Raw genomic sequence first — 22,177 nt, forward strand, 5'->3', positions numbered from 1 at the left:
TGGAAATTTACAATTTCCCTTTAGGGTTCCCTTTACCAAGGAGAAAACGCCTTGGTGCCCTCGCCCTTTCAAAAACAAAGCATACATGCCTGAGATGGACATCCATCATAGCGTTAGATAAGCTCAGTTGGTAGAGCGCCTGCCTGTTTAACCAGAAGTCATTGGTTCAAATCCTGCTATTTGTTTTGGTTAAACCCCAAATTATATACTTTTTTTTTTTTTTTTAGTACATTACATTTTATTGAAGTAACTTAAATAATTATTACTTTTTCTTGATCAGGAGGTGGACAGATGGAACAAACAAGAAATCGGATTTGAAGGATTCTCTCAGCTCTACCATAACCTTATATTCCAGAGGGAGGTAAGACACAAATAAAAAGTTTGGATTAATTCTATTTCATTTAGAATTCACAGAATTTGGTGTACATATAGTGACTGATAAATTCAATTGATTTTGTATTGGAAGTCGTATGCCAGCCGCCAGTATACAATAGACTTGGGCTTGTATTAGAATGTGAAGATTACTTAGGGCAATGAAGGTAGGAATTGATATTCCTCTTGTAGCAGTCTAGATTGTATGATGGAGGCAAACATGCACCCGGCAAGGAGTTCCAATTTCTCTTGGAACTGTTTGCCATGACAAACTCTTACATACATGTAAAAAGGATTTGAAACTTTGCACGGTGGGAGTCTAAACAGGTGAGGTTCGCGGTAGCACCATGTGTAAATCTTCTTTGAGTATAGTGTTGGTTGTGCTTGTTGGCAACTCAATGTTTCAATCAGTGTCCTCTGATCGTCTTCAGGAGGATGCTGGACTGTGTTGCTGGATACGGCTAAAGTACTGCCTTGGAAATGAACTCTTACACAGGCCACAGTTGAAAAGGGCGACTACGGCTACATCTACAGCTAGATCAGCGCGTCTTGCCAGTGTTGTAGAATAGGCAGAGGCGCTCGATGTAGCCGTAGCTGTAGCTGAAGTCGTTGTGTTGGACACGGCCTCGGACATGACAACCTGTATTTGTGTAGTCACTGATAATGAGCTATTGGATTTAATCATAATCTTTTCATTTCTTTACAGGTTGCAGATCGATTCAAAGATTACATCGATGAACGGTAAGATAACTGACTGAATAAGCCAAGCAACCCAATCTTATCCAAATCTAGCCTTTTGTCACGGCCTTCGTGGCTTGCACAGCTTCGTAGAACCGCGGTTCCAAGCGACTGGAACGGGAGACCACACACGCGAGTTTTCTCGAGAGAAATACATTGATTCCCCCCCCTACAAGGAAAGAAGAGAATTGAGACCAAAATCAAAAGATAAATAAGGATATAATAAAACTGATATCTAATTTCATGTTTGTATAAACAGATATTGTTTTCTTAATTCAATATCCTTGATCATTCGGATACATATTTAACTCTTTTGAAGTATGTGTACAACTTCATCTAATAAGTGAATCACTTAATGGGGTGCAAGCAAAGGTTTAAATTTATCAACATTAAGTCTCATGCCATGTGATTTTTGTCCAGATGTTCCGATCCAGCATGTAGGAGCGTAGCTCCCTAGCCCTGGTCAAGCCTGTGTCTCGTTTCAGGGTGTCTAAGAAGGAGAGACATCTTCTCCCACGAGAAGCCTTGCCTTGTGTGGGCTCCCACAGGATATGAATAGTGTGTCAAATATAATAACAAGAAATATTTAATTCTATTCCAGAAATTTGGTGACCGTCAATGGCATGATCCGATTTCTTGCTGAAGAACAAAAGGTATTGATGAATTTGATGACTTTTTTAAACAAAGGTGCTAACATTAAGTCATGTCAAGGTTAAGTATTGTCGCTCGAATAGGTTACTCGTCTAGTTTACTATTGTTTCTAGCCCTTCAAAGAAAATACATAACAATTAAACTGATTAAAAGCCAAGGATAGCCCAAAAAGCTTACTAAAAAATGGCTTATTTCCATCAGGTCCTTAAAAAAATAATGCAATACAAAATTGCGCGGGAGAAATGGAATAACGAAAACAAAATTGCTTAAAGTTAGCATCGAATAATGGAAATCAAAAACGTTCAAAACCGCTAAAAATTAGATTGAGAGTAAAGATGTTCTTTCACTGCCCTTTTAATTTCAATTGATAATAATTATAAGAGAAAAAATAAAATAAAATGTTTAATAAGAAAAAACAAACAGAAATTTACCTAGTAAGTTTCCCTTGTGGTGTATATTGGAATATTTGATGCTACTGTGAAGTAAGTTCTGTTCCTTGTCATTGTCATTAGTCATTGTCATTGTCATTGTGACTTTCTGTCTGTGACTTTATAGGACACATTGGCCAATAATCCAATTGCAGTGAGGGAATCTATGAGATCGTTCCTGTCTGGCCTTAGCCGTGGCTCTCCTGATGCAGAACCTAGCTTCACTGTTCCTGAGGTAAGTTGGTTATTGCGTTATCTTTTCTGATTTATCGTTATCTTTTCTGATTTATCAATCAGAAGACGTTTAAACAGTGTCGCACTTTCAATCTCAGCGCAATTTAGATTTGAAGTCTTACATTTAGTTTGGCCATGTGAAATTTATAAACGACATGTAATTATTTATGTTTCCCACATGGTGAGTTGTAACATTAGGTGGTTGCCACAAAACTCCACATGGACAACCATACTTATTGTTAGGCTCACATAAATACCTTCAAGAACAATACTTGATCATAATAGCATGTGAACAATATTTTGTGTTTCACAATTCAACTTTTTTTTATAAGTAACATAAAACTTTCTCTCATTTTCAACTTAGTTTCTTCTCTACCTGTTTTCTCCGGAAAATGAATGTTGGGACGTAAAATTTGATAAAATCACGGACGACTTGAACCAGCCACTTTGCCATTATCTTGTTGCGTCTTCTCACAACACGTAAGTACAGAGTCATAGCCCCATCCTTGGCCGGATTGAGCAGTTGTCTTGACCAGTACTCCACCGAATGCCTTGTCCAAGCTTTGGTGTCTTCACAGTTAAATTATTGTTATGGCAACATCCACAATTTCCCTCCAACGCATCCAAAATAGTGCTGCGGGCTTAATTGTCTGAGCAAAACTCCAAGAACACATTACACTGGTCCTTCAATCCTTTCACTGGCTTCCCATTATTAACAAGTGAATCAAATTTAAAGTCCTGCTTGTTTTTAAAGTCAGAAATGGTCTAGCTCCTACTTTTCCTCAGAACCAGTCATGCATTTCTAATGAAGCCCACAGTTCTCGCAATCTATGATCTTCTTCTACCATTTGTGCTTGTCCCCTGAACCCCTCACTTAAACGCGGAATGGCCAATGAGCATTATTTATTTGCTGTTGTTGTCGACAGATATCTAACGGGAGATCAGATAGCCAGTGAGTCTTCATGTGAGGCATATGTACGATGTCTACGCATGGGATGCAGATGCCTTGAACGTAAGTCTAGAAACTGCCAAACAAGAGTGTGTTGTTTTTTTGTGTGGAAAAGATGATCTTCCTGTCAACGGAACTGGGCAAACTCCCACAAGGGGATATAAACAGAAAATACTGCTTAGCAAATTTCTATGCTAAGCAGTTATGGACTTTTGGCTGGTTACCAGTTTCTGCTAAGTAATGTTTTTTTTGTGCTTAGCAAGTTTTGCGCTTAAAGGCTTTATTGAAATTGGGCCTTGATTTCTGGCCCAAAACTCATTTTAAAATTTGAAACCACATTTGTTGTTGTTTACCTTGAATTGATTACCTCTTTCTCTCATTGCAGTGGATTGTTGGGACGGACCAGAGGGACTTCCAATCATTTATCATGGCCTCACTTTGACATCTAAAATTAAATTCCTAGACGTCTTGAGGACGATAAAAGAGCACGCTTGGGTACAGTCTGAGTAAGTACATCCAACCTGGTAAGGATTCAAACCAAATTGTGCATTTACTTAAAAAAAAAAATACAAATAGGAATTTAATGGTTTTTGTTTCTGAATTTGAATCTGAATTTTATAGTCATCAATCTTCCTAATCATCACACTAACATTTTGTAGAGAAGACAATGAAGACATTTTAAAGTTTTAGACGTGTGAGGGAAAACCCCTATAGATCGTATCGCATATGACGTTACCATTCAAATACCTGCCCTACAACATGGCATATGTAAGCGTGTGCGTCTAGGTATGGGTGCGTGTGCCATATAAATCAAACCGGGAACGCTGCGTGCTGCGTGTTTCATTTAAACCCATGCAGCCAGGTTGGGACTGCAAAACCCAATCCACATGCAAGGCTAGTGTCCGGGCTTGAACCGGGGTCCACAGAGGTGAAAGGCAGGGACAGAAACCACTGAGCCAACATGACTGCTTGTTTTTCACCGCCCATTCTCATGCCTGTTCTATACTTCATTAAAAGTGTTTAACCAAACTGGTTTTTGGAGTTGACAGTTGGTTTTTCATGTCTCCATCATTTTTACAGATTGCCAATTATTTTATCCATTGAGAATCACTGCAGTTTGCAGCAGCAACGCAACATGGCCACTTTATTCCAGGAGGTCTTTGGGGGTAAGTTGTAGTGAAAAATCTGAAGTTTGAAGTTAGACGCCGAAAGCAGTTGTCATCGTCATTCTGTACATAATGTTAGCTCTTACAGTGACCAACAACTTCTCAAGTATATATTTCATTCGTTACAAGGTTCCGCTCAATATAAAATTGTCTTCTAATGACTCGGTATAAGCCTGCTAGTAGCCTTAGATCTTCAGATGTGTCCTTGCTTGTTGTCTATCTCACTCACAATCTCACTTCAGTATTTGAATATGAGAAAGACTTCAGGCCTTAAGTCTTTCTCAGGCATCTGTGAGAGCACACAAATTCAAATTTGTGCAAAAGTGTTTGTTTTTTTCTTTCATTATTTTCTTGCAATTTCAATAACCAACTGAGCCAAAATTTTCACAGATTTGTTAATTGTATGCATATTTTGGGATACACCAAGTGAGAATACTGGTCTTTGACAATTACCAAAGGTGTCCAGTGCCTTAATAAGCAGAGAATTCTAGGAAGTATCCAATGGTTTTATTTCTTTTCTTGGCAGACGCCCTGTTGACTCAGCCGGTGAATCGAGAGGCAACTATACTACCCACTGTCAACGATCTCAAACGTAAAATCATCTTGAAGCACAAGAAGCTATCTGGTACTAACGAGACTTTCACAGTTCCTGATGAAGAAAGTAAGTATCTTGTGGTTCAAGGGTTCTGCTTACCGCCGAATTCTGGGCTTACCATCACCATTCTTACTGTGTAAGCACAGATTTTCTGCGCTAACTGTGTAAGTGTAGAATGCATAGTAACGTGGAGCACACTTGCGCACAAGCTAAAGTTCCCTGTTAACCTGTGAAATACGCTTCATGTAAGCACAGAATTCCCTGCTTGCGCAAGCACTGATAAACAGAGCCATGAGATCGGGCCCTTCTCCTTCCCACTACCCCCCCCCATCCTTTTCTCTCCTTCTTCATTGTCCAACCCTTCCCTGTTCTACATGCTTTCTGCCTCTTTCTCTTTTTGTTTCTTTCCACTTGTTAATGTGTGTTGTGTTGTCATTTAACCTTCAGGAAAGACTTGGCTAGGGTCGAAACAACAGGCCAATTAAGTCTTCTTAAAGCTAACGTAGTATACCTGTAACCTTTTGATCTTTGACTATCCACAGTAACTGGCCTGGATCTGAGGAATTCGTTGAAGAATGGAATACTGAAGTTGGAAGACCCCATTGATGTGAGTGTGTTTTGCATCTTAGCATTTATAATAGTAATAATAATAATAATTACAACATTTATAGAGCGCTAAATATGTAAGTTTCTAAGCGCTATAACCAGATTGACAAAACAGATGGGTTTAAGTAATGATTTAAAAGTATCCAATGAAGGAGCCGCTTGAATGTGGGTGGGTAGCTTGTTCCAAAGTGTTGGAGCTATGACTGAGAAATCATGATCGCCATAGTGTGTCATGATGCGGGGTCCCAAGGAAAGCTGGAAATGAGCGTTTGAAGAAGAGCGAAAGCGTCGGGTAGCTGATGAAAGTGAAGAAGAACGAAGGGCTATGAGGTCTTGGAGCATTTGAACCCTTACTAGGATGTGTCACCCATCATCCCAAAGGTTCTTCCAAAATCCATCCACATTCTCTAGCTATTGTGTCCTTCATGCCACGACTCTGATTTGCCAATTAAATGTAGTCTTGAATCCAAGAAAATCCCAACCACATTCAACTCGGCCTTTTGTCTCTTTGGATAGGGAGCATAAAAGCACAAAATAATTCCCATTTTCCTCAAATTTGTGCAACAACTAATGATTTATTTCTTGCTTCAGAATGAATGGGTTCCCCACTACTTTGTGCTGACGGCAGAGAAACTATTTTATTCTGAGCAAACGGAGACCCTCGGCAACCAAGATGACGATGACGACACAAGCAGCCAGCTGGACTTGGTAAGAGATTAACAGATTGTACTGAAAAGTTAATTCTAAAGAGCTTGTATTGTCCAGGTTTCCAAAGGCTGTTTTCAACCATTTGCTTTATGGAAGGCTCTTTAAACTTTTCTCTTTTCCTTTTTATCCCATGCAATTTATTAGGGTTTATTTAGGGTTTATGAATAAAAAAACTCATTTTTATGTTCTTTTTTTTCTTCTTTCCTTTAGCAAACAACTTCCAACGATGAGCTGCATTTCTCTGAGCCGTGGTTCCATGGTAAACTAAACACAAACAGCACCATCCCACCACGCATGCTGGCCGAGCAACTCTTGCAGCAGTACCAGAAGGGAGAAGGGACATTCCTGGTCAGGGAGAGCGAAACATTCAAGGGAGACTACTCACTCTCATTCTGGTAAGAAGAGAAATAATTCTTGTCAATTATTTTGTGAAAGCGACAGAAGGGTCGTCAAGAGGACAGTGACCATACCCAAGACTTGGCCACTGGACTCTGACAGAGGAAAGTTTTAAGAATTAACCCTCAAAATTTCTTCAGTTTGTGCACTTTGCCTCTGTCGGATATCTGCATTGCTTTGCACCAACCAAACTCTATTGTCACTCTATTGCAAATAACTGCACCCGATGTAAATGAAAACCCAGTGGCACTAAGCCACTCGTATGTCAGATATAACGTTTTAACAACATCCAGATGCAAGCATTTGAAACTGGCACTTCTCTCAACTCACCTAAAAATTGATATCAATAGTCACAGGGTTTGAGGAGATTGTTTAATGATAAGTTTGTTTCGAGACACTATTCCCATGCGAAACCCCTGTCTCCTGAAGGGCACGAGGGAAGGTTAACCTTAATTTGAAATTTCAACTTGTTGAGCCAAAATCTGTACAAATTTTAACAAACTTGAAGAAGACGGTCAGAGCACACTGACCGAAACGTCAAGCATTTGAAACTGGCGCCTCTTTCGACTCACTTAAAAAATGATACTAATAGTCGAAAAGTTCAAGGAGAATGTTTAACACTAAGTTTATTTCCCGACACTATTCCCAATCCTCCTGCCTCCTGAAGGGCTCGAGGGAAGGTCAACCACTGCCGAATCAGGTACCGGTTAGATCAGAGCCGTCCCAAGTATTTCCTGGTGGAGCATACCTGCTTCGACAGCCTCTACAGCCTCATCTCACACTACAGACAGTGTCCCTTACGCAGTAAGGGTATGGAACTACTACTCACTGAGCCTGTCCCACAACCCATGAGCCATGAGGGTAAAGAGTAAGTCAAGGAGACCGTTCTTGTCGCTGACTGACCCTTCCGGGACGTTGTGATGCCCACTCTCCCCCCGCCTAACAACTAATCTGGCATGTGTCTTTATTTTTTGTATTTCTTTGATAGGTTTGATTCTTCTAACATAGATCCTGCATGTTATGTCTTCCTCTGGACTTGAGTTTTTTTGGTCTTTTTCTTATTAACCTGGTGTGTGAGATTCTGAAGGCATTTCTCTCGTTAAGTTTACGAACTCGGATGTTTTTTTTATTTTGTTGTAATGTCCTCCTTGATATAATGATTTATGAAAGGGTGCACCAAAGCAAGAAAGGTGCTTATCAGATTGAGCTAAAATTTGAAATTTCAGCTTGTTGAGCCAAAATCTCACCTTAAACCAAATTTGAACAAAATTTGAAGAAGACGGTCACAGCACACTGACCGAAATGTTGAGCTGTACAAACCGGCTATTTCAGAGCCACCACTAATCACAAAAGAGATTTTGACATGGTGTCACCGCAAACCTTACTTAGGTAGGGTTTAACCCACTCGGTGATTTGACACAGAATGACCCCTTGGTAAAATTTGCTTGTAATAGACATGTCATAAAATACTTATTTCACAAAAGTTGTACCTAGTTACAATATTACTCTCATGCCAAACAAGGTGTAATTGATGTTACAAAAGATGTAACAAATTTACTTTTGTGAGAAAGATGTCAAATTATCAAAGTGTGAATGAACAGACAATAACCAAGAAACAGTCGAGTTTGTACACTGTGTATTTGCCTTCAGATCCCAGTCAACCATGCACATTGTTTTCTCCCTCTAACAAACTTTGTACTCCTAACCGTTTATTTATTTCTTTATTTTTTGTTTTGCTCTTTTTAACTTCACTTATCTCACACATGACCATCTGTCAACTCATACTCACTTGTCAAACCCCGTTTTTGATGTATTCCCTTCTCTTTAATTTATTGTACTTGGCCTCTTTATCTTGTCTTTCTTTCCCTTCTGCCACTAATGTTCCACCTACCTTCCATCTCTTAACTTGTTCATTCCTTTTCCTGTTTCCCTCCCTTTTTCCTTTGCATTTCCGTTGCTATATTTATACTGCTTTTCCTCATTTCGTTCCCTCATATCCTGACCTTAACCATAACCCTATTCCTGACCCTATTTCTGACCTTAACCTTATCCCTTACCCTAACCTTACCCTAACCCTAACCCTTTCCCCTACTCTCTTTGTCCGATCTCTTGTCATCCTTCATCATTACCACCCCATCCTTACCTTCCTAACCCTACCCCTAACCATAACCCTACCCCTAACCTTATCCCTTACCCTAACCATAACCCTACTCCTTACCATAAACCTACCCCTAACCCTTACTCTACCCCTAACCCTATTCCCAACTCTAATCTTAACCCTTACCCTAACCCTGACCCAACCTTAACCCTAATCCTAACCCTATTCCTAACCTTAACCCTTTCTTCTCCTCTCCTTCTCCGCTCTCTCACCACCTCCATCCTCACCCTCCCTTCATTTTCCAACGCCAATTGCAAACTCACTCATACCACAGGGCCAAGGGCCGCATCAATCACTGTCGTATTAAGTCCAAGCTGTTCAATGGTCAGCTTATGTACTACCTGACAGAAAGTCTGCTATTCAAAAACATCTACGATCTTATTAACAACTATCGAGATAAACCCTTGAGGGGAAAGAACGGGCTGGAAGTTACTCTCACCAACTCGGTGCCCCAAGCCTTGGCTCATAAAAACAAAGAGTAAGTTGCTGTGATAGTTTTTACGAGGGTTGATCCTCGGTAGAAAAACGTTCTTTTTGAAAAAATGAAAGCCAACGTTAGAATATTCCATGAAATAAAGAACGAAATGCTGCATACTGTTTTTACGTTGAAAATTCTACCATACCATAAAATATATTTACAAGAAAACAAGTTGGGGATGTAGTGCTTTCTGCTCTACAGTTGAATTTGTGGCTAACACTATTCTTAATAACACTCTGTGCAAATTAATCTGTGTGTTTAAATTTTTGTTTTTGGCTTATCTGTTTGTTGTTTAGCTCTTTGTAAAAAAACGCAAATGTTTCTAATTCTAAATACCCCCTGCACATTTTATTTGTTACTAGAACTGAAGAGCTTTGTCACCCAAATCCCAATTGGGATCTACTTCTTTGATTGGAACCCTATTCTCCCATTGAGTATATCAGTGGTCCTAAATTGGGTGACTATCCCAACTCGGCCCTTCCATGGTAAACCAGCCTAACTCAACAATTTTGGTTTGTTATATAAGATTATTTCTGGGTAAATCAAGGGTGTTTTTTCCACCTAAAAGTTTCAAAGACATACTAGGGCCAAGTTTGAGTAGCGGCCATTTGTCAACCACTTGTCAATATTCCATGGTTACCTATGTACGCATCCCATACATCCTGGGTACCAGGCAAAATCGACCAATGGTCAACTTTAGTTCGTAGCTCGAAGAAGTGAATACAATAATGTCCTATTTCGTCCTTTTTTTTTTAAATGCTCATCCCATTTTATGGCAAAACAGATTATCTCTGTACTTGCTTTTATCAAAATGTAATTTTTTTTCGAGTTCAGCTGTTTTGACATCAATTTATTTATTTTGGTTTTACCCATGTACATCGATGTGTGTTAGCACTGTATACTCAGTACTTTCCCGGGTTCTGTGAAAAAAAAACCCAGGCATATTACTTGGGTGAGATTCGAACCCCTGACCTTTTGATATGAGTAAATTCATCCCTATTGACAATGATTGATGGCGTTGATAACTTACAGATGGTTCCATCAGAAGCTTAAGCGTGTTCAAGCTGAGGAGATGTTGAAGCGAGTTCATCAAGATGGATCCTTCTTAGTTCGTAAGAGGGAACAAGAAGACGACTCTTATGCTATATCATTCAGGTAGAGTCCCTTCTCTTTGGATCTCATAATCAAACCAGTTTCTTTTTGTAGGTTTGCAGGATCAATGCTAGAAGCAACACAACCTTGAGTAATGCTCACACATTATTTTTATTTGTATCCCTGGGGAGGTAGTGCTTTCTGCTCTACCGGCCAGGCTTCGGACTGAAGATACCCAAGCCTACATCCCTATGGACTGTTAAAAGGGGTAACCGTGTTTCAGCCCTAGAAGTAGGTGACAACGGCCTCTGGACAAAAACAATTGTAGCCCACAATTTGAAGTGGCCTTCAGGCCTTGTGTGTCTGGCAACTTGCATAAACAAAATTTAAAAATATTTAAAAAATTCATTGTATATTTTGTTCTTTCCTTTTGTTTGCATTTGATTCTACAATAGCAACTCGAAAGTGGAAATCTTGAATTTACTTAGAAAGTCATTTAATGCACTGAAACCAAAAAGCAGACCCACAATTTGAGAAGTCTAACTCCACTTTGCTCTTTCACTGTAGAGCCGAGGGCAAAATAAAACATTGTCGTACAAATCAAGAAGGACGTCTATTTGCCATAGAAAGTCATTCACTCAGAAAGTCGTTCAATTTACTGAAAACAAAAAGCAGATCCACAATTTGAGAAGTCTAACTCCACTTTTCTCTTTCACTGTAGAGCCGAGGGCAAAATAAAACATTGTCGAATAAATCAAGAAGGACGTCTATTTGCCATCGGCAATGCCCACTTTGAGGACATCTGTGAGTTGGTCTCGTACTACGAGAAGTTTGCCCTGTACCGCAAGATGAAACTCAAGTACCCCGTCAACCAGGACATCGTTGATAGGGTCGGAGGGGTAGGTTTATTCATGAGTAGAAAGATTATGTTTATTATCTTAAAAATTCATAACTCCTGGGCTCGATTTCACAAAGCAATAAAATCCATCGTAAGACAAATTGTCAGTATCACCATAGTGATTTGTATTGCGACGTCACACTTTACTAAGCACTACGAATGATTTCCAGTTAAGATCAATCTTAGCTCTTTGTGAAATTGATGTATTTTAACAATCCATACATCAACGGCCTGGACATTCAACACTCAACAAGCTATACGCATAATGTCACCCCATTTAACTTCCGGACATTGAATATTTTATAAAATCAAATCTCAAGTTTTGAAATCACGTTATTTTTTAGCTTATCAATGTTTCTTAACCCAAAAATGTGTAAATTTGAGTTGTCTTTCAAAGACATGCTTACTCTTACATGTCTTACAGGAACAGGGCCCAATTTCATAGAGCTGCTAAGCACAAAAATTTGCTTAGCATGAAATTTCTTCCTTGAAAAAAAAAACGTGATACCCAACAAAAATTCCATTTGATGCGTATTATTGCCTGTACTAATATTCAGCTGTTGTTTGCTTATCCTGAAAATCATGTTGAAATTTTGTTAGAAATCCTGTTTTTATGAAGGCCAAAATTTCATGCTAAAGCAAATTTTTGTGCTTAGCAGCTCTATGAAATTGGGCCCAGGTCTGCACTGAACACTACATGTCTAGTTTTGATTGTTCTTATAACATTACAGCATGCTGATGAAGGGTCATTGTACGGGAACCCTGAGCTCTACATGGATCCCAACCAGTTCATTCCCAAGGTTAGTGCGAACATTTTGCAGTTTCTCCCTGTATTTTCTACAAAAATAATGATATGTTAATTAGCAAGTGTTTTTGACTTGTTGGATATTGGGTAATCTTGATTATTGTCTCCTGGTGTTGCTATACCTCATACATAGTCGTATCGAGTGCTGTATTAATAATAATAAGAAGAAGAAGACATTTGTAAAGCCTCTAATCGCATAAAGAGAACAATAAAATAAACAATGAGAGAAGATACAAGATAAAAATAATCAAATTACAAAAAAGCAGCTGTAAACAAATGAGTTTTCAACAGGGACTTAAAACATTGTAAAGAATTAGCTTGGCGAATATGCACAGGAAGACTTTTCCAAAGAAACGGTGCGGCGTAAGAAAAAGATCTGTGGTCATAAAAACTATTTTAAAAAAAATTCTTACTGGTCCATTCACCATTACGTGCCAGATGCTATTTTTGCTATTAAAGCCATTGGACCCTTTCGGTAAACAGTGTTGTCCAAGGCCCACACTTTGTGTATCACAACTTCTATATCAAATAACAAACCTGTGAAAATTTAGGCTCAATTGGTCATCAGAGTCGGGAGAAAACAACGGAAAAACCCACCCTTGTTTCCGCGCGTTTCGCCGTGTCATGATGTGTTTCAAATAAATCCGTAATTCTCGTTAACAAGAATTTATATTGTTTTGCTGTTTTCTCAAAAAGTAAAGCATTTCATGGAATAATATTTCAAGAGAAGTCTTTCACCATTGCCTTCTGTAAACCCTGTAAGTTATTTGTAAATCTGTGAACTTTTTTTGTTTTTCTGAACTGAAAGGGTCCAATGGCTTTAACCAAGCGCATGCCAGTATTCACATGCATAGTTGACCTTCCCATGTGCAAAAGTCTGCTGCGCATGCGCTTTGCAAAGCAGTTGTAGAACTGTAACATGGGTGTAGTACACATAATAATAATAATAATAATAATAATAATAATAATAATATTAATAATAATAATAATAATAAGACTTGTAATGCGCACATATCCACCCTGCTGGGTGTTCAAGGCGCAGTGAGCTAACATCACATTGTTAAAAGATGGCAGTACACTTAATAGCCGAGGGCAATAATGTAAAGTGTGCTTTATAAGAGCTATACGAATATAAACCACAAGGGAAACTGACTGGGTAAATGGTTAGGTGATCCCCAGGCTGCCGCTTCCCATGTATCGTAATTTGGGTGTGATCAAAGATATTGACAAAATAAGGGCGGCTTGATAATTCGGAGGTCGTTGGTTCGAATCCCACTCTAGTCAATTCTTTGTTCAGCTCAACAAAAAAAATCATTCATAAGAACTAGTTTCTATTACTATAATTGTTATTTGAAGGTGACAGTGAAGGCTTTGTATGACTACAAGGCACAACGTGATGATGAACTGTCCTTCTGCAAGCATGCCATCATTACCAATGTCGACAGACAAGATCATGGATGGTAAGTAACACCATTTTTAGACAGGTGCGTAGAGTCGCCCTAAACAAATAGATAAGGAGCCACTCTAAGACCCAAATAAATGTTGGTTTCAGACAGGCAAACTTAACATAACATAACATAACATTTACATTAGTTTCATCTCATCACAAGAACGACATATGAAACCAAGGTGCTCTAGAGTCGTTCGGAACGCCTGCAACATCTTTCAACTTCTAGCGTGCCAGTCGCTCCTAACTGTTTTCAGAATTTGTTTGGGTGTGACTCAAAAGCGCTGCCTTCATTTTCTTCTGGTTATAAATTATTATTATTATGATACAATGAGGCCGTGTCCGAAACGACGACTTCGGCTACAGCTACGTCTAGATCAGCGCGTCTACCAGTGTTGAAGAATAGCAGACGCGCGCGATCTAGCCGTAGCTGTAGCCGAAGTCGCCGTTTCGGACACGGCCTGATATTCAAGGAAGTGTGAATCAAAGGCGCCTCGAAACTCCCTGCTATTTTTCAGGTGGCAAGGTGACTATGGTGGTAAGAAGAACATGTGGTTTCCATGTAACTACGTCGAGGAGACTCAACCCAATGACGCAGGCAGTCCAGAGTCTACGCTACTAGGTACTCTACAGAAAGGATCTATCGATATCAGAGGCTGCAGTGTGGGTAAGTTAAGACAAACAGAAATAATCAAAAGGTAATAATATAGCGTCTTATCCTAGACCTCAGAGCACTTAACATGAAAAAAGAAAACAGTTCTATGAATCCTCGTTGGCATGGCTCTGCTTTGGGACTTGGGCAAAGGTCAACATTAGACGGTTTGAGACCAGGTTTTTACCCGCCGATATCATGCCTTGTTTGAAATTGAGATGAGAAAGATTACTGGAATGTTATAAGCCCAATGACCAGGACACTAATGTAAATTGCATTAATAGGGTATTGTAAAATGTGCTGTATAAGAACCAAAACTCATCCTACTTGAAACAGTAACTGGAGTTGACGGTGAGTTGATGGCACCAAGCGAGTTGACAGCAAATTGACGGCAAGTGGTAGGACTCCGTCTCTTGCTCGTTCTTAAAATTACAACAGCAGTTGTTTACGGTGTCAGTCTGTCAAATGCTAAATTGTAAGAACATTTCTTGTCTGAGGGCAAATTACTCTTTTTGAATTTGAAATGGTGGCATCTCTGAAATTCAAAACTCATCCTACTTGAAACAGTAACTGGGAAAAATAGACAGGGTAGGGCTCGGAAGAGATTGGAAAAACTAAATCATCACTAAAAGCACTTTGAACACCGAAGAGCGCAAGATAGGCAAGAGTGGAGAGGGAAAATTCATTTAGCCAACGTCCTGCGGGATATGGTGCAAGATTGATTAATTGATAAATTTTTATTATTTTTTTAATTATTATTAATATACATTGATATCTGAATGACCTCTTTCTGCTTTTCAGAGACGTTCCCTGGATCACGCACCACCCATCCCAACGTCTTCCGCATTACCCGCTTGAACCATAGACCCTCCATAGAGCTGGCGGCATCGTCAAGTGAAGATCTCAGCGATTGGATTCAGATGATTGAGACTGCTGCTATTAGGGCTGAGGAAAGGGTAAGTCGTTATCTGAAAAGATGACTTAAAGGGAAGGTATAGGCTTGTTAATCACCGCTAAAATTAATCACATTAAAAGCTTTCACCCGTCTCAGACAGGTGCGACCGAACCAAATAGATTAGGAGCGACTCTAGTCATTCTGAACGACTGAAACAGTTGATCTTTCGACTTCTAGTGCGACCAGTCGCTCCTAATTGTTTCAGACGTCAAATTTTCTTGTACTTAATTCAGAATTTAATGAGCGCCTGTCTGATACTAGTGTAACTTAATCATCAGACTTGTCCGTTCGTGAAAAATGCAAAGTTCATACCACATTTGTTTGGCACCAAGTCAGCACTATATAATTCAATGGATAAAATTTGCTACTTCTTGAAAAATGCAAAATGGCAAACTGATTTGAAGGTCATGCTTTTTAAGTGTAATTATTAAACCATTACATGTTGGGTCTGGAAACTTTTAGAAAATATTAAGTATGTCAAGAATGTGTACAAAAAATCATTTACCAAAGTTGTGATTTTTGACAAATTGATCAGTTAAAACGATGCTGCATTTACTCAAAAGAAATTTTCCAATGGTGTCACTGCAAACTTTAGCTTGGCAGGAATGGTTTACCAGTTAGGAAAGGTAATGTTAAAACCGGTGTCCTGCATAGGAAGTGGATCTAAACAAATTTGTTTATGTTTTCCTGATTTACAGAAACAAGATCAGAATAAACATGAGCGCAAGATGCGTATCGCAAAGGAATTCTCTGATCTGATCGTCTACTGCAGAGCAGTTCCTTTCCGAGAAGAAAGTAAGTTTCGTTTGACTTATATTAAGCTAAATCATCCTGCTTTCTGAAACTAGAAAATAGAATTAGCTGTTGCAAACTGCTCACCAACCAAAAGGACCCATGGTATCATTGCAAACAAAAAGTTAGTGGCCTGACGTTTCAACCCTTTCAAGTATTTCTCAAAGGCTAAAATAATTGAATTTAGGAAAGATAAATTTGAGACTTTCCGTCTCTTTTTATGTCTTCCTGGTGATAAATAGTCCAGTATCACCTGTCGAGTACCTTGGTCAGACCTCAAGGGCCCAATGTCATGGGTCTCCTTACTGTAAGTAAAGATTCGGCACTTACGGAAGCAGGGAATTCCGCACTTACGTCAGGCATACGTTACAGGTTAGCGGTGAATTTCTGCTTGTGCAAGCATGGAATTCAAGTTACAAGGCATTCTTTGCTTACACACCTAGCGCAGAAGTTTGGCGCTTGCACAGAAAGCAGAGAATGGTGATTGTAAGCTTTAAATTCAGCGGTAAGCAGAGCCATGGAATTGGGCCCCACTTATCCCTGAAAATTCTCTGTAATTCCTCATGTTTTCTTTCCTTCTCTTAGACATTCCTGGCAACTATTTTGAGATGTCTTCATTCCCAGAGACTAAAGTGGAGCGCTATCTTGCCGCAGGCAAGTCCAAGACCCTGTTGGAGTATAACAGACACCAGGTAAATTGGGCTTAATCAATAATAACAATAATAATAATAAACCATTCTTATATAGCGCATATCACCATGAGGTCCCTATGCGCTGTAAAAGGAAATCAACAATTATTGTACAAAGAAAACAGATATGTTTTCAACCGGGTTTTGAATTGTTCTGATGTCTCAGCCTGTTTAACAACCTCCGGAAGACTGTTCTATAACTGAACTGCTACATATTTGAACGAGCGGGAACCGTACGACTTGGTTTTGATAACTCAGGGGAGTCAGAAGGGATTTATTTGAAGATCGCAGATTTCTGGTTGTATTTTTAGCTCGTTTTCACATTTCGTAAATGAAAATGAACGACAGACGTCCTTGCGATTTAGCTTTTTAGAAAAAAAAACTGAAGAGCTATTATATCCGCAGGAAATATCTGTCAGTTGTCTCAGAAAGATGATGCGAAACTGAACAAGTAATCTGTACTCTGTGAATAACATACTGTAACAGTTTAACACAGTTTAACTCTTTGAATCATTTTCCCATAACATACGCTGTTTTATTTATTACTTTATGATATTGTATGTTTGACTAGAGAGCAATAAAATGTTATCTCAGGATAACAAAATATAAAAATAAATAAATAAATTACATTTTATTTTCTACCAGGTCAGCCGAACCTATCCTAAAGGACAACGCTTTGACTCATCTAACTATGATCCAGTTCCCATCTGGACATGTGGTTCTCAAATGGTCTCTCTCAACTACCAAACCCCAGGTGTGTTATTTATAATGCGTTCTGTATCAGTCAGGCAACGATTCCCAAATGGGATCAAGCAAGCAACCGTGTTGTATACTGCCTGTTACTGTGTATACTTTGTTCGAGTCCTGGTTGTGACACTTGCTACTTCTTCAAGTTGGAGAGGTAGGGCTTCTGATTGATGATACCCAAGCCTACATCCGTATGGACTGTAAAGGGGGTAACCCTGTTTTAGATCCAGAAGTAGGTGGCAATGGCCCCTGGAAACAATTAATTGTAGCCCACACCTTGAAGTGGCCTTTAGGCCTTGTGTGTCTGGCGACTTGCATACAAAATATAACAAATAACAAAATAAAAATACTACTTCACTCTGTTGACAAAAAGAGTGACTGAAAGTGATGGTTGAAGCTTTGACATGTGTGGGTCCGAGTCGTAAACTTATTCTTGATGTCATTTTTAGATCGCTACATGCAAATCAACGAGGGACTGTTTTCTCTAAATGGTCGCTGTGGTTACGTCTTGAAGCCTCCCTGCATGCAAGAGCCGAACTTTGACCCCTATGAACCCCGTTCCATTACTGGTGTGGACCCAATTCATCTAACTATAACGGTAAGATTTCTTAGTGTGTGTCTTATCATGTTAATAGAGAGTTTTCGTTTTCGCTGACGGATATCTGAAAACAATTGTATGAAACAGTAGTTTGGTTTTGTTTTAGAAATGCAGATACTATATTAACCTGGAAATAATACAACTATCTATATTTATATAGGAATAAAACAAGCGAACATTTCCAAAAATTAAAGGTATACTCTTGCCTTTAAAGACGACAATGAATAATGATTATTTGCTTTTCATAGTGAACATTACAATGCTGTTACAATGATTTGGGGTTTGCTTTCCTCTACCAATAGATTTTGGCTGCCAGACATTTGGAGAAGACGGGTCGCTCCATCGCCAGCCCCTTTGTTGAAGTTGAAATCATCGGGATTGAGCGTGACAGCTCGCAAAAATACAAAACGCAGACAATTGGTAAACAGAACATTTTGTTGAATGATAATACTTGGAACAGGTGTAATATGGTGAGAACGAGGCAGGAACGTACCATCCGAAGGATGAAACAATAATCGTTCAGTGCACTGCAGTGTCTTGTTTAAGGACACAACTGTCAAGACTTAAACCCACACTCTGCTGATCAGAAACATCAGAGCTGGAAGAGTCCAGTATGCTTGACTGCTTAGCCACGACAGCCCAAAGAGACTTGTTAAAGTTAAAGTGCACAGCCACAATCATGAGTATACGTTTTGTTACAAAGACACCAAATGAACAACTCTTTGCAGATCTTGCATTTGACAAACTCGAGCTTTTTTTTTTCACCATTGACACTGCGACTGTTGATTGGTATATAAATAACATAAGCCTTTTTGAGGTATGGCGGACGTGATAGGAGTGTACTGTTTGGTTTGGGTGTATACACAAATTTACCCAAACCTTAAATAGTGTTGTAGCATTGTGTCCGCCACATCTCATTGAGATAACTGCTACATCAGTGGTTTTTAAACTGTCATTTACATTTTAGCTGGTCATTACTAACTTTGCTACTTGTTTGTTTTATCCTTACCAGCTGACAATGGTTTCAACCCCTTCTTCAATGAGCGCTGTGAATTCGACATCGTCAATAGAGACCTGGCCTTCATCCGCTTTGTGGTACAGGATGAAGATATGTTTGGTGACCCTAACTTCCTGGGTCAACGAACTATGCCGCTGAAGGCAATCCGAACAGGTGAGTGTCTAGGCAGTTTGAAATCCTTCAAAATACACTGGTTGGTTTTAATTGATTTTGAAGAATGCAATCTTGAGATTAGGCTCAATCATATATATTTGGTTTGCGGTAGACAATGTGTGTGTCTACTTGCCAGGTAGAGTTTGTTCTTTAGAGAACGTCTTCTGTTAGTGTTATATTCTACTACTGCTTCTATGGTCTTTAAAATATTTTAGAAATGATTTGGATAAAATTGGCGTCCGTAAACTAATTCTGGATGGTGTCGATTTCTTTTCTTTCAGGGTATCGCTCCGTGCCGTTACTTAACGGCCACTCAGAGGTTTTAGAGCTAGCCTCGCTGCTAGTCCACGTTGAAACCAGGGTTATAGGGGTGAGTCATTTGGATTTGTTTTTTTGTTTGAGGGACATCGGGTGAGTTGGACTATGAAAACACTTGCGTTTGTTATGAAATGCATATTGTTAGAAATATGTTTTAAAAGTAGAATATTAGTTTTTTTGAGGTTTTACAACCAAATGGTCAGCCACTTTGAAAGTGACTTTCTGTCACTATTGGTTTTCCCTGCCAGGGCTCTTTGTTTTAGTGTATGTACCACCCCCACTGGAGGTTGGCTCAAGCCGGGTGCCTCAGTACTTTTATATGTGATTTTACATTTTTAATATGCTTCTTAAAACTATTGTATTGTTTGCTTGTAAAGACGCTTAGATTTACAAGTACTCTAACTAAACATCTTTTGTCTTTCCTTGTACCAGGAGTGTGGTGACAATGAGCTCTATGCATCCATCCAATGTTTGAGGGATCGAACGCAAGAGTTGACTCGCCAGATTGGGGAGATTAACTACCCCACTGCAGAGCCCCGAGCAGCCCAGACTGTCCAGGTTAAAAATGCAGAGCTAGAACAGGTCCAAAAGAAGCTCTTCAAACTTACTGAACAAAGAAGGTAAAAGAATTCATTGTTGTTTTGGGGGGAATTTCTCTAATTTTAAAGGTTTTTTTTAATGTGAAATCGCCCAACATCACAAGACCATGGATGGCCACTTCACAAGACCATGGATGGCCACTTACTGATTTAGCTAGCTTTGGTGCAAAATACTTTTCTGACAAGCTCTTAGTTTTAAGAACCATATCTAAGAAGTTACCTTTTCTTTTGAATTTAGTGCAAAACTAAAGAAGACATATAGTTCCAGCACTTGAGCAGTGTGTTATCAAGTACAGCCAGTGCAACAGGCCAGAACCGGATCAAACCAGTCAAGACCAGCACAAGCAAGTTGAACAACATTTTGGGAGCTGTTCAATCTAGGTCACCTACAAGGTTGTATGACCATAGCAACTGGAAACCACAAAACACCACAAGAAACACAAAACCAATCTGCATTATTTTATGTGGGATTTTGTCAATAATGACCTTTGACCTACTTATAAACAATATAATTTGTTTGTTTGTTTGTTTGTTTGTTTGTTTGTTTTTGTTTGTTTGTTTGTTTGTTTGTTTGTTTTTGTAAATAGAGAGTATCCTCCCAGAACACTTCTAACAACAGTTGTGTCTCCGGGTATAAATAATCTTAAGTATTTTGAAAGAGTTAAAACATAAATCTGTGTCTTTCTAATATCAGTTAATAATCAATGCACATGATTTTTTTTTCTTTTCAGAAAAACATCAGTAGCTATCTAAATAATCAAATCAATCATGAAAACTTGATTTGAATACATATCACACTTTGTTATATAATATTGTAATGTAAAGAAATGCATGCCACAATATGCCTCAAGCATGAATGTAACAAACCTTCAAAGTGAAGACACTTTGGGCTGAAACACTAAGCAGAAAATAAAAGAGCATTAAATGCAACAAAATTTTCCGAAAATGTTCTTGATGGAACTTTTTTTAAAGTTAGAATGATCCAATTTAACCTTTTCTGTAGCAGTCTATAAGTTCCAGTTATACCCACAAGTGCACTACCTAATGGCCCCATTTATCATATCAATCACAAGACATTATAATCATTTCCATTTCTAAATTTGTGCAAAGAGCTAAGAAACGTTTATTTAAAACCTGAAAAATATCTTGTAATGTATTTACAGTTATAGAAGAAACTGTGTACGAATCGCAACTTCTTCAGTTTTTTGTTTTGTTTTCAATTTTGTTATCAGAGTATATATTTCTGACATCGGATATTTGTTTTGTAAAAATGAAAAATAGAGAAGAGAAAAAAAATGCAAATTCTTTTAAAAGAAGAACTGACCTATGGTAAAATGCTATCAGATTTGAGTTTGCGGTGAAAGTAGCATGGTGCTACCGCATATATCATTCGTATCTTACTTAAAATTAGTTGACAAGTTTCTCAAACTAGTTTTTAATCTTGAGAATTAAAATTATGATAATTAAGCAACAAGATGGCTTAACTTGTGTACAAAAAAATCTATTAATCTGAAAGGTTGTGCACAACATTAAAAAAAAAAAACTGACTAATATATGTTTTTTTTTTGCTGATTTGGGGGTTATTTTTCTTCCATTTGCTATTATTAAGAGAGACTTACCACCAGCATTTGACAAATGTACAAAGCATCCATTCAGGTTGTATCAGAGGTTGCTTCTTTTTTATTACTTTAATTTAATTGAAACATTGAGTCAAGTATTTCCTTAAATACTAGTTGAAGTGATGTAGTATAATGTCATAGAGTTGTACATAAGAACTAGAGGGCGCACTGGGCTATATACGCTGCCTGGCATGCGGCCATTTTCTAAGTTGACAAAACAGCATCCACAGTGTGTGTTAACGCGACCCAGTGTGCGGCCATTTTGTAGGTTGACAAAACATCATTGCGTAGCGTTCAATAAACACAAACTCCAACG

The 22,177-nt window shown here is 38.7% G+C and overlaps 1 protein-coding gene across 1 annotated transcript in view; it reads left to right on the forward strand.

Moving 5' to 3' along the window:
- The window catches only part of LOC117288789 (1-phosphatidylinositol 4,5-bisphosphate phosphodiesterase gamma-1-like), a 43,880-nt gene extending 22,108 nt beyond the window's left edge, over positions 1-21,772 (forward strand). Inside the window, exons 7-34 of the mRNA XM_033769625.1 lie at positions 281-361; positions 1,079-1,113; positions 1,712-1,763; positions 2,317-2,424; positions 2,788-2,903; positions 3,350-3,435; positions 3,758-3,878; positions 4,453-4,538; positions 5,065-5,199; positions 5,676-5,740; positions 6,331-6,447; positions 6,658-6,842; positions 7,511-7,711; positions 10,512-10,634; positions 11,293-11,470; positions 12,201-12,269; positions 13,631-13,734; positions 14,240-14,388; positions 15,175-15,329; positions 16,027-16,123; positions 16,706-16,812; positions 17,455-17,563; positions 18,006-18,154; positions 18,457-18,574; positions 19,167-19,325; positions 19,607-19,695; positions 20,076-20,263; positions 20,481-21,772. Of these exons, the coding sequence (XP_033625516.1) occupies positions 281-361; positions 1,079-1,113; positions 1,712-1,763; positions 2,317-2,424; positions 2,788-2,903; positions 3,350-3,435; positions 3,758-3,878; positions 4,453-4,538; positions 5,065-5,199; positions 5,676-5,740; positions 6,331-6,447; positions 6,658-6,842; positions 7,511-7,711; positions 10,512-10,634; positions 11,293-11,470; positions 12,201-12,269; positions 13,631-13,734; positions 14,240-14,388; positions 15,175-15,329; positions 16,027-16,123; positions 16,706-16,812; positions 17,455-17,563; positions 18,006-18,154; positions 18,457-18,574; positions 19,167-19,325; positions 19,607-19,695; positions 20,076-20,263; positions 20,481-20,517 (3,219 nt within the window). The 3' untranslated portion in view covers positions 20,518-21,772. The remainder of the gene's footprint in view (positions 1-280; positions 362-1,078; positions 1,114-1,711; positions 1,764-2,316; positions 2,425-2,787; positions 2,904-3,349; positions 3,436-3,757; positions 3,879-4,452; positions 4,539-5,064; positions 5,200-5,675; positions 5,741-6,330; positions 6,448-6,657; positions 6,843-7,510; positions 7,712-10,511; positions 10,635-11,292; positions 11,471-12,200; positions 12,270-13,630; positions 13,735-14,239; positions 14,389-15,174; positions 15,330-16,026; positions 16,124-16,705; positions 16,813-17,454; positions 17,564-18,005; positions 18,155-18,456; positions 18,575-19,166; positions 19,326-19,606; positions 19,696-20,075; positions 20,264-20,480) is intronic.
- Positions 21,773-22,177: the final 405 nt, after the last annotated feature.

Source organism: Asterias rubens, chromosome 4 (genome assembly GCF_902459465.1).
Source record: "Asterias rubens chromosome 4, eAstRub1.3, whole genome shotgun sequence".
Classification (NCBI taxonomy): domain Eukaryota; kingdom Metazoa; phylum Echinodermata; class Asteroidea; order Forcipulatida; family Asteriidae; genus Asterias; species Asterias rubens.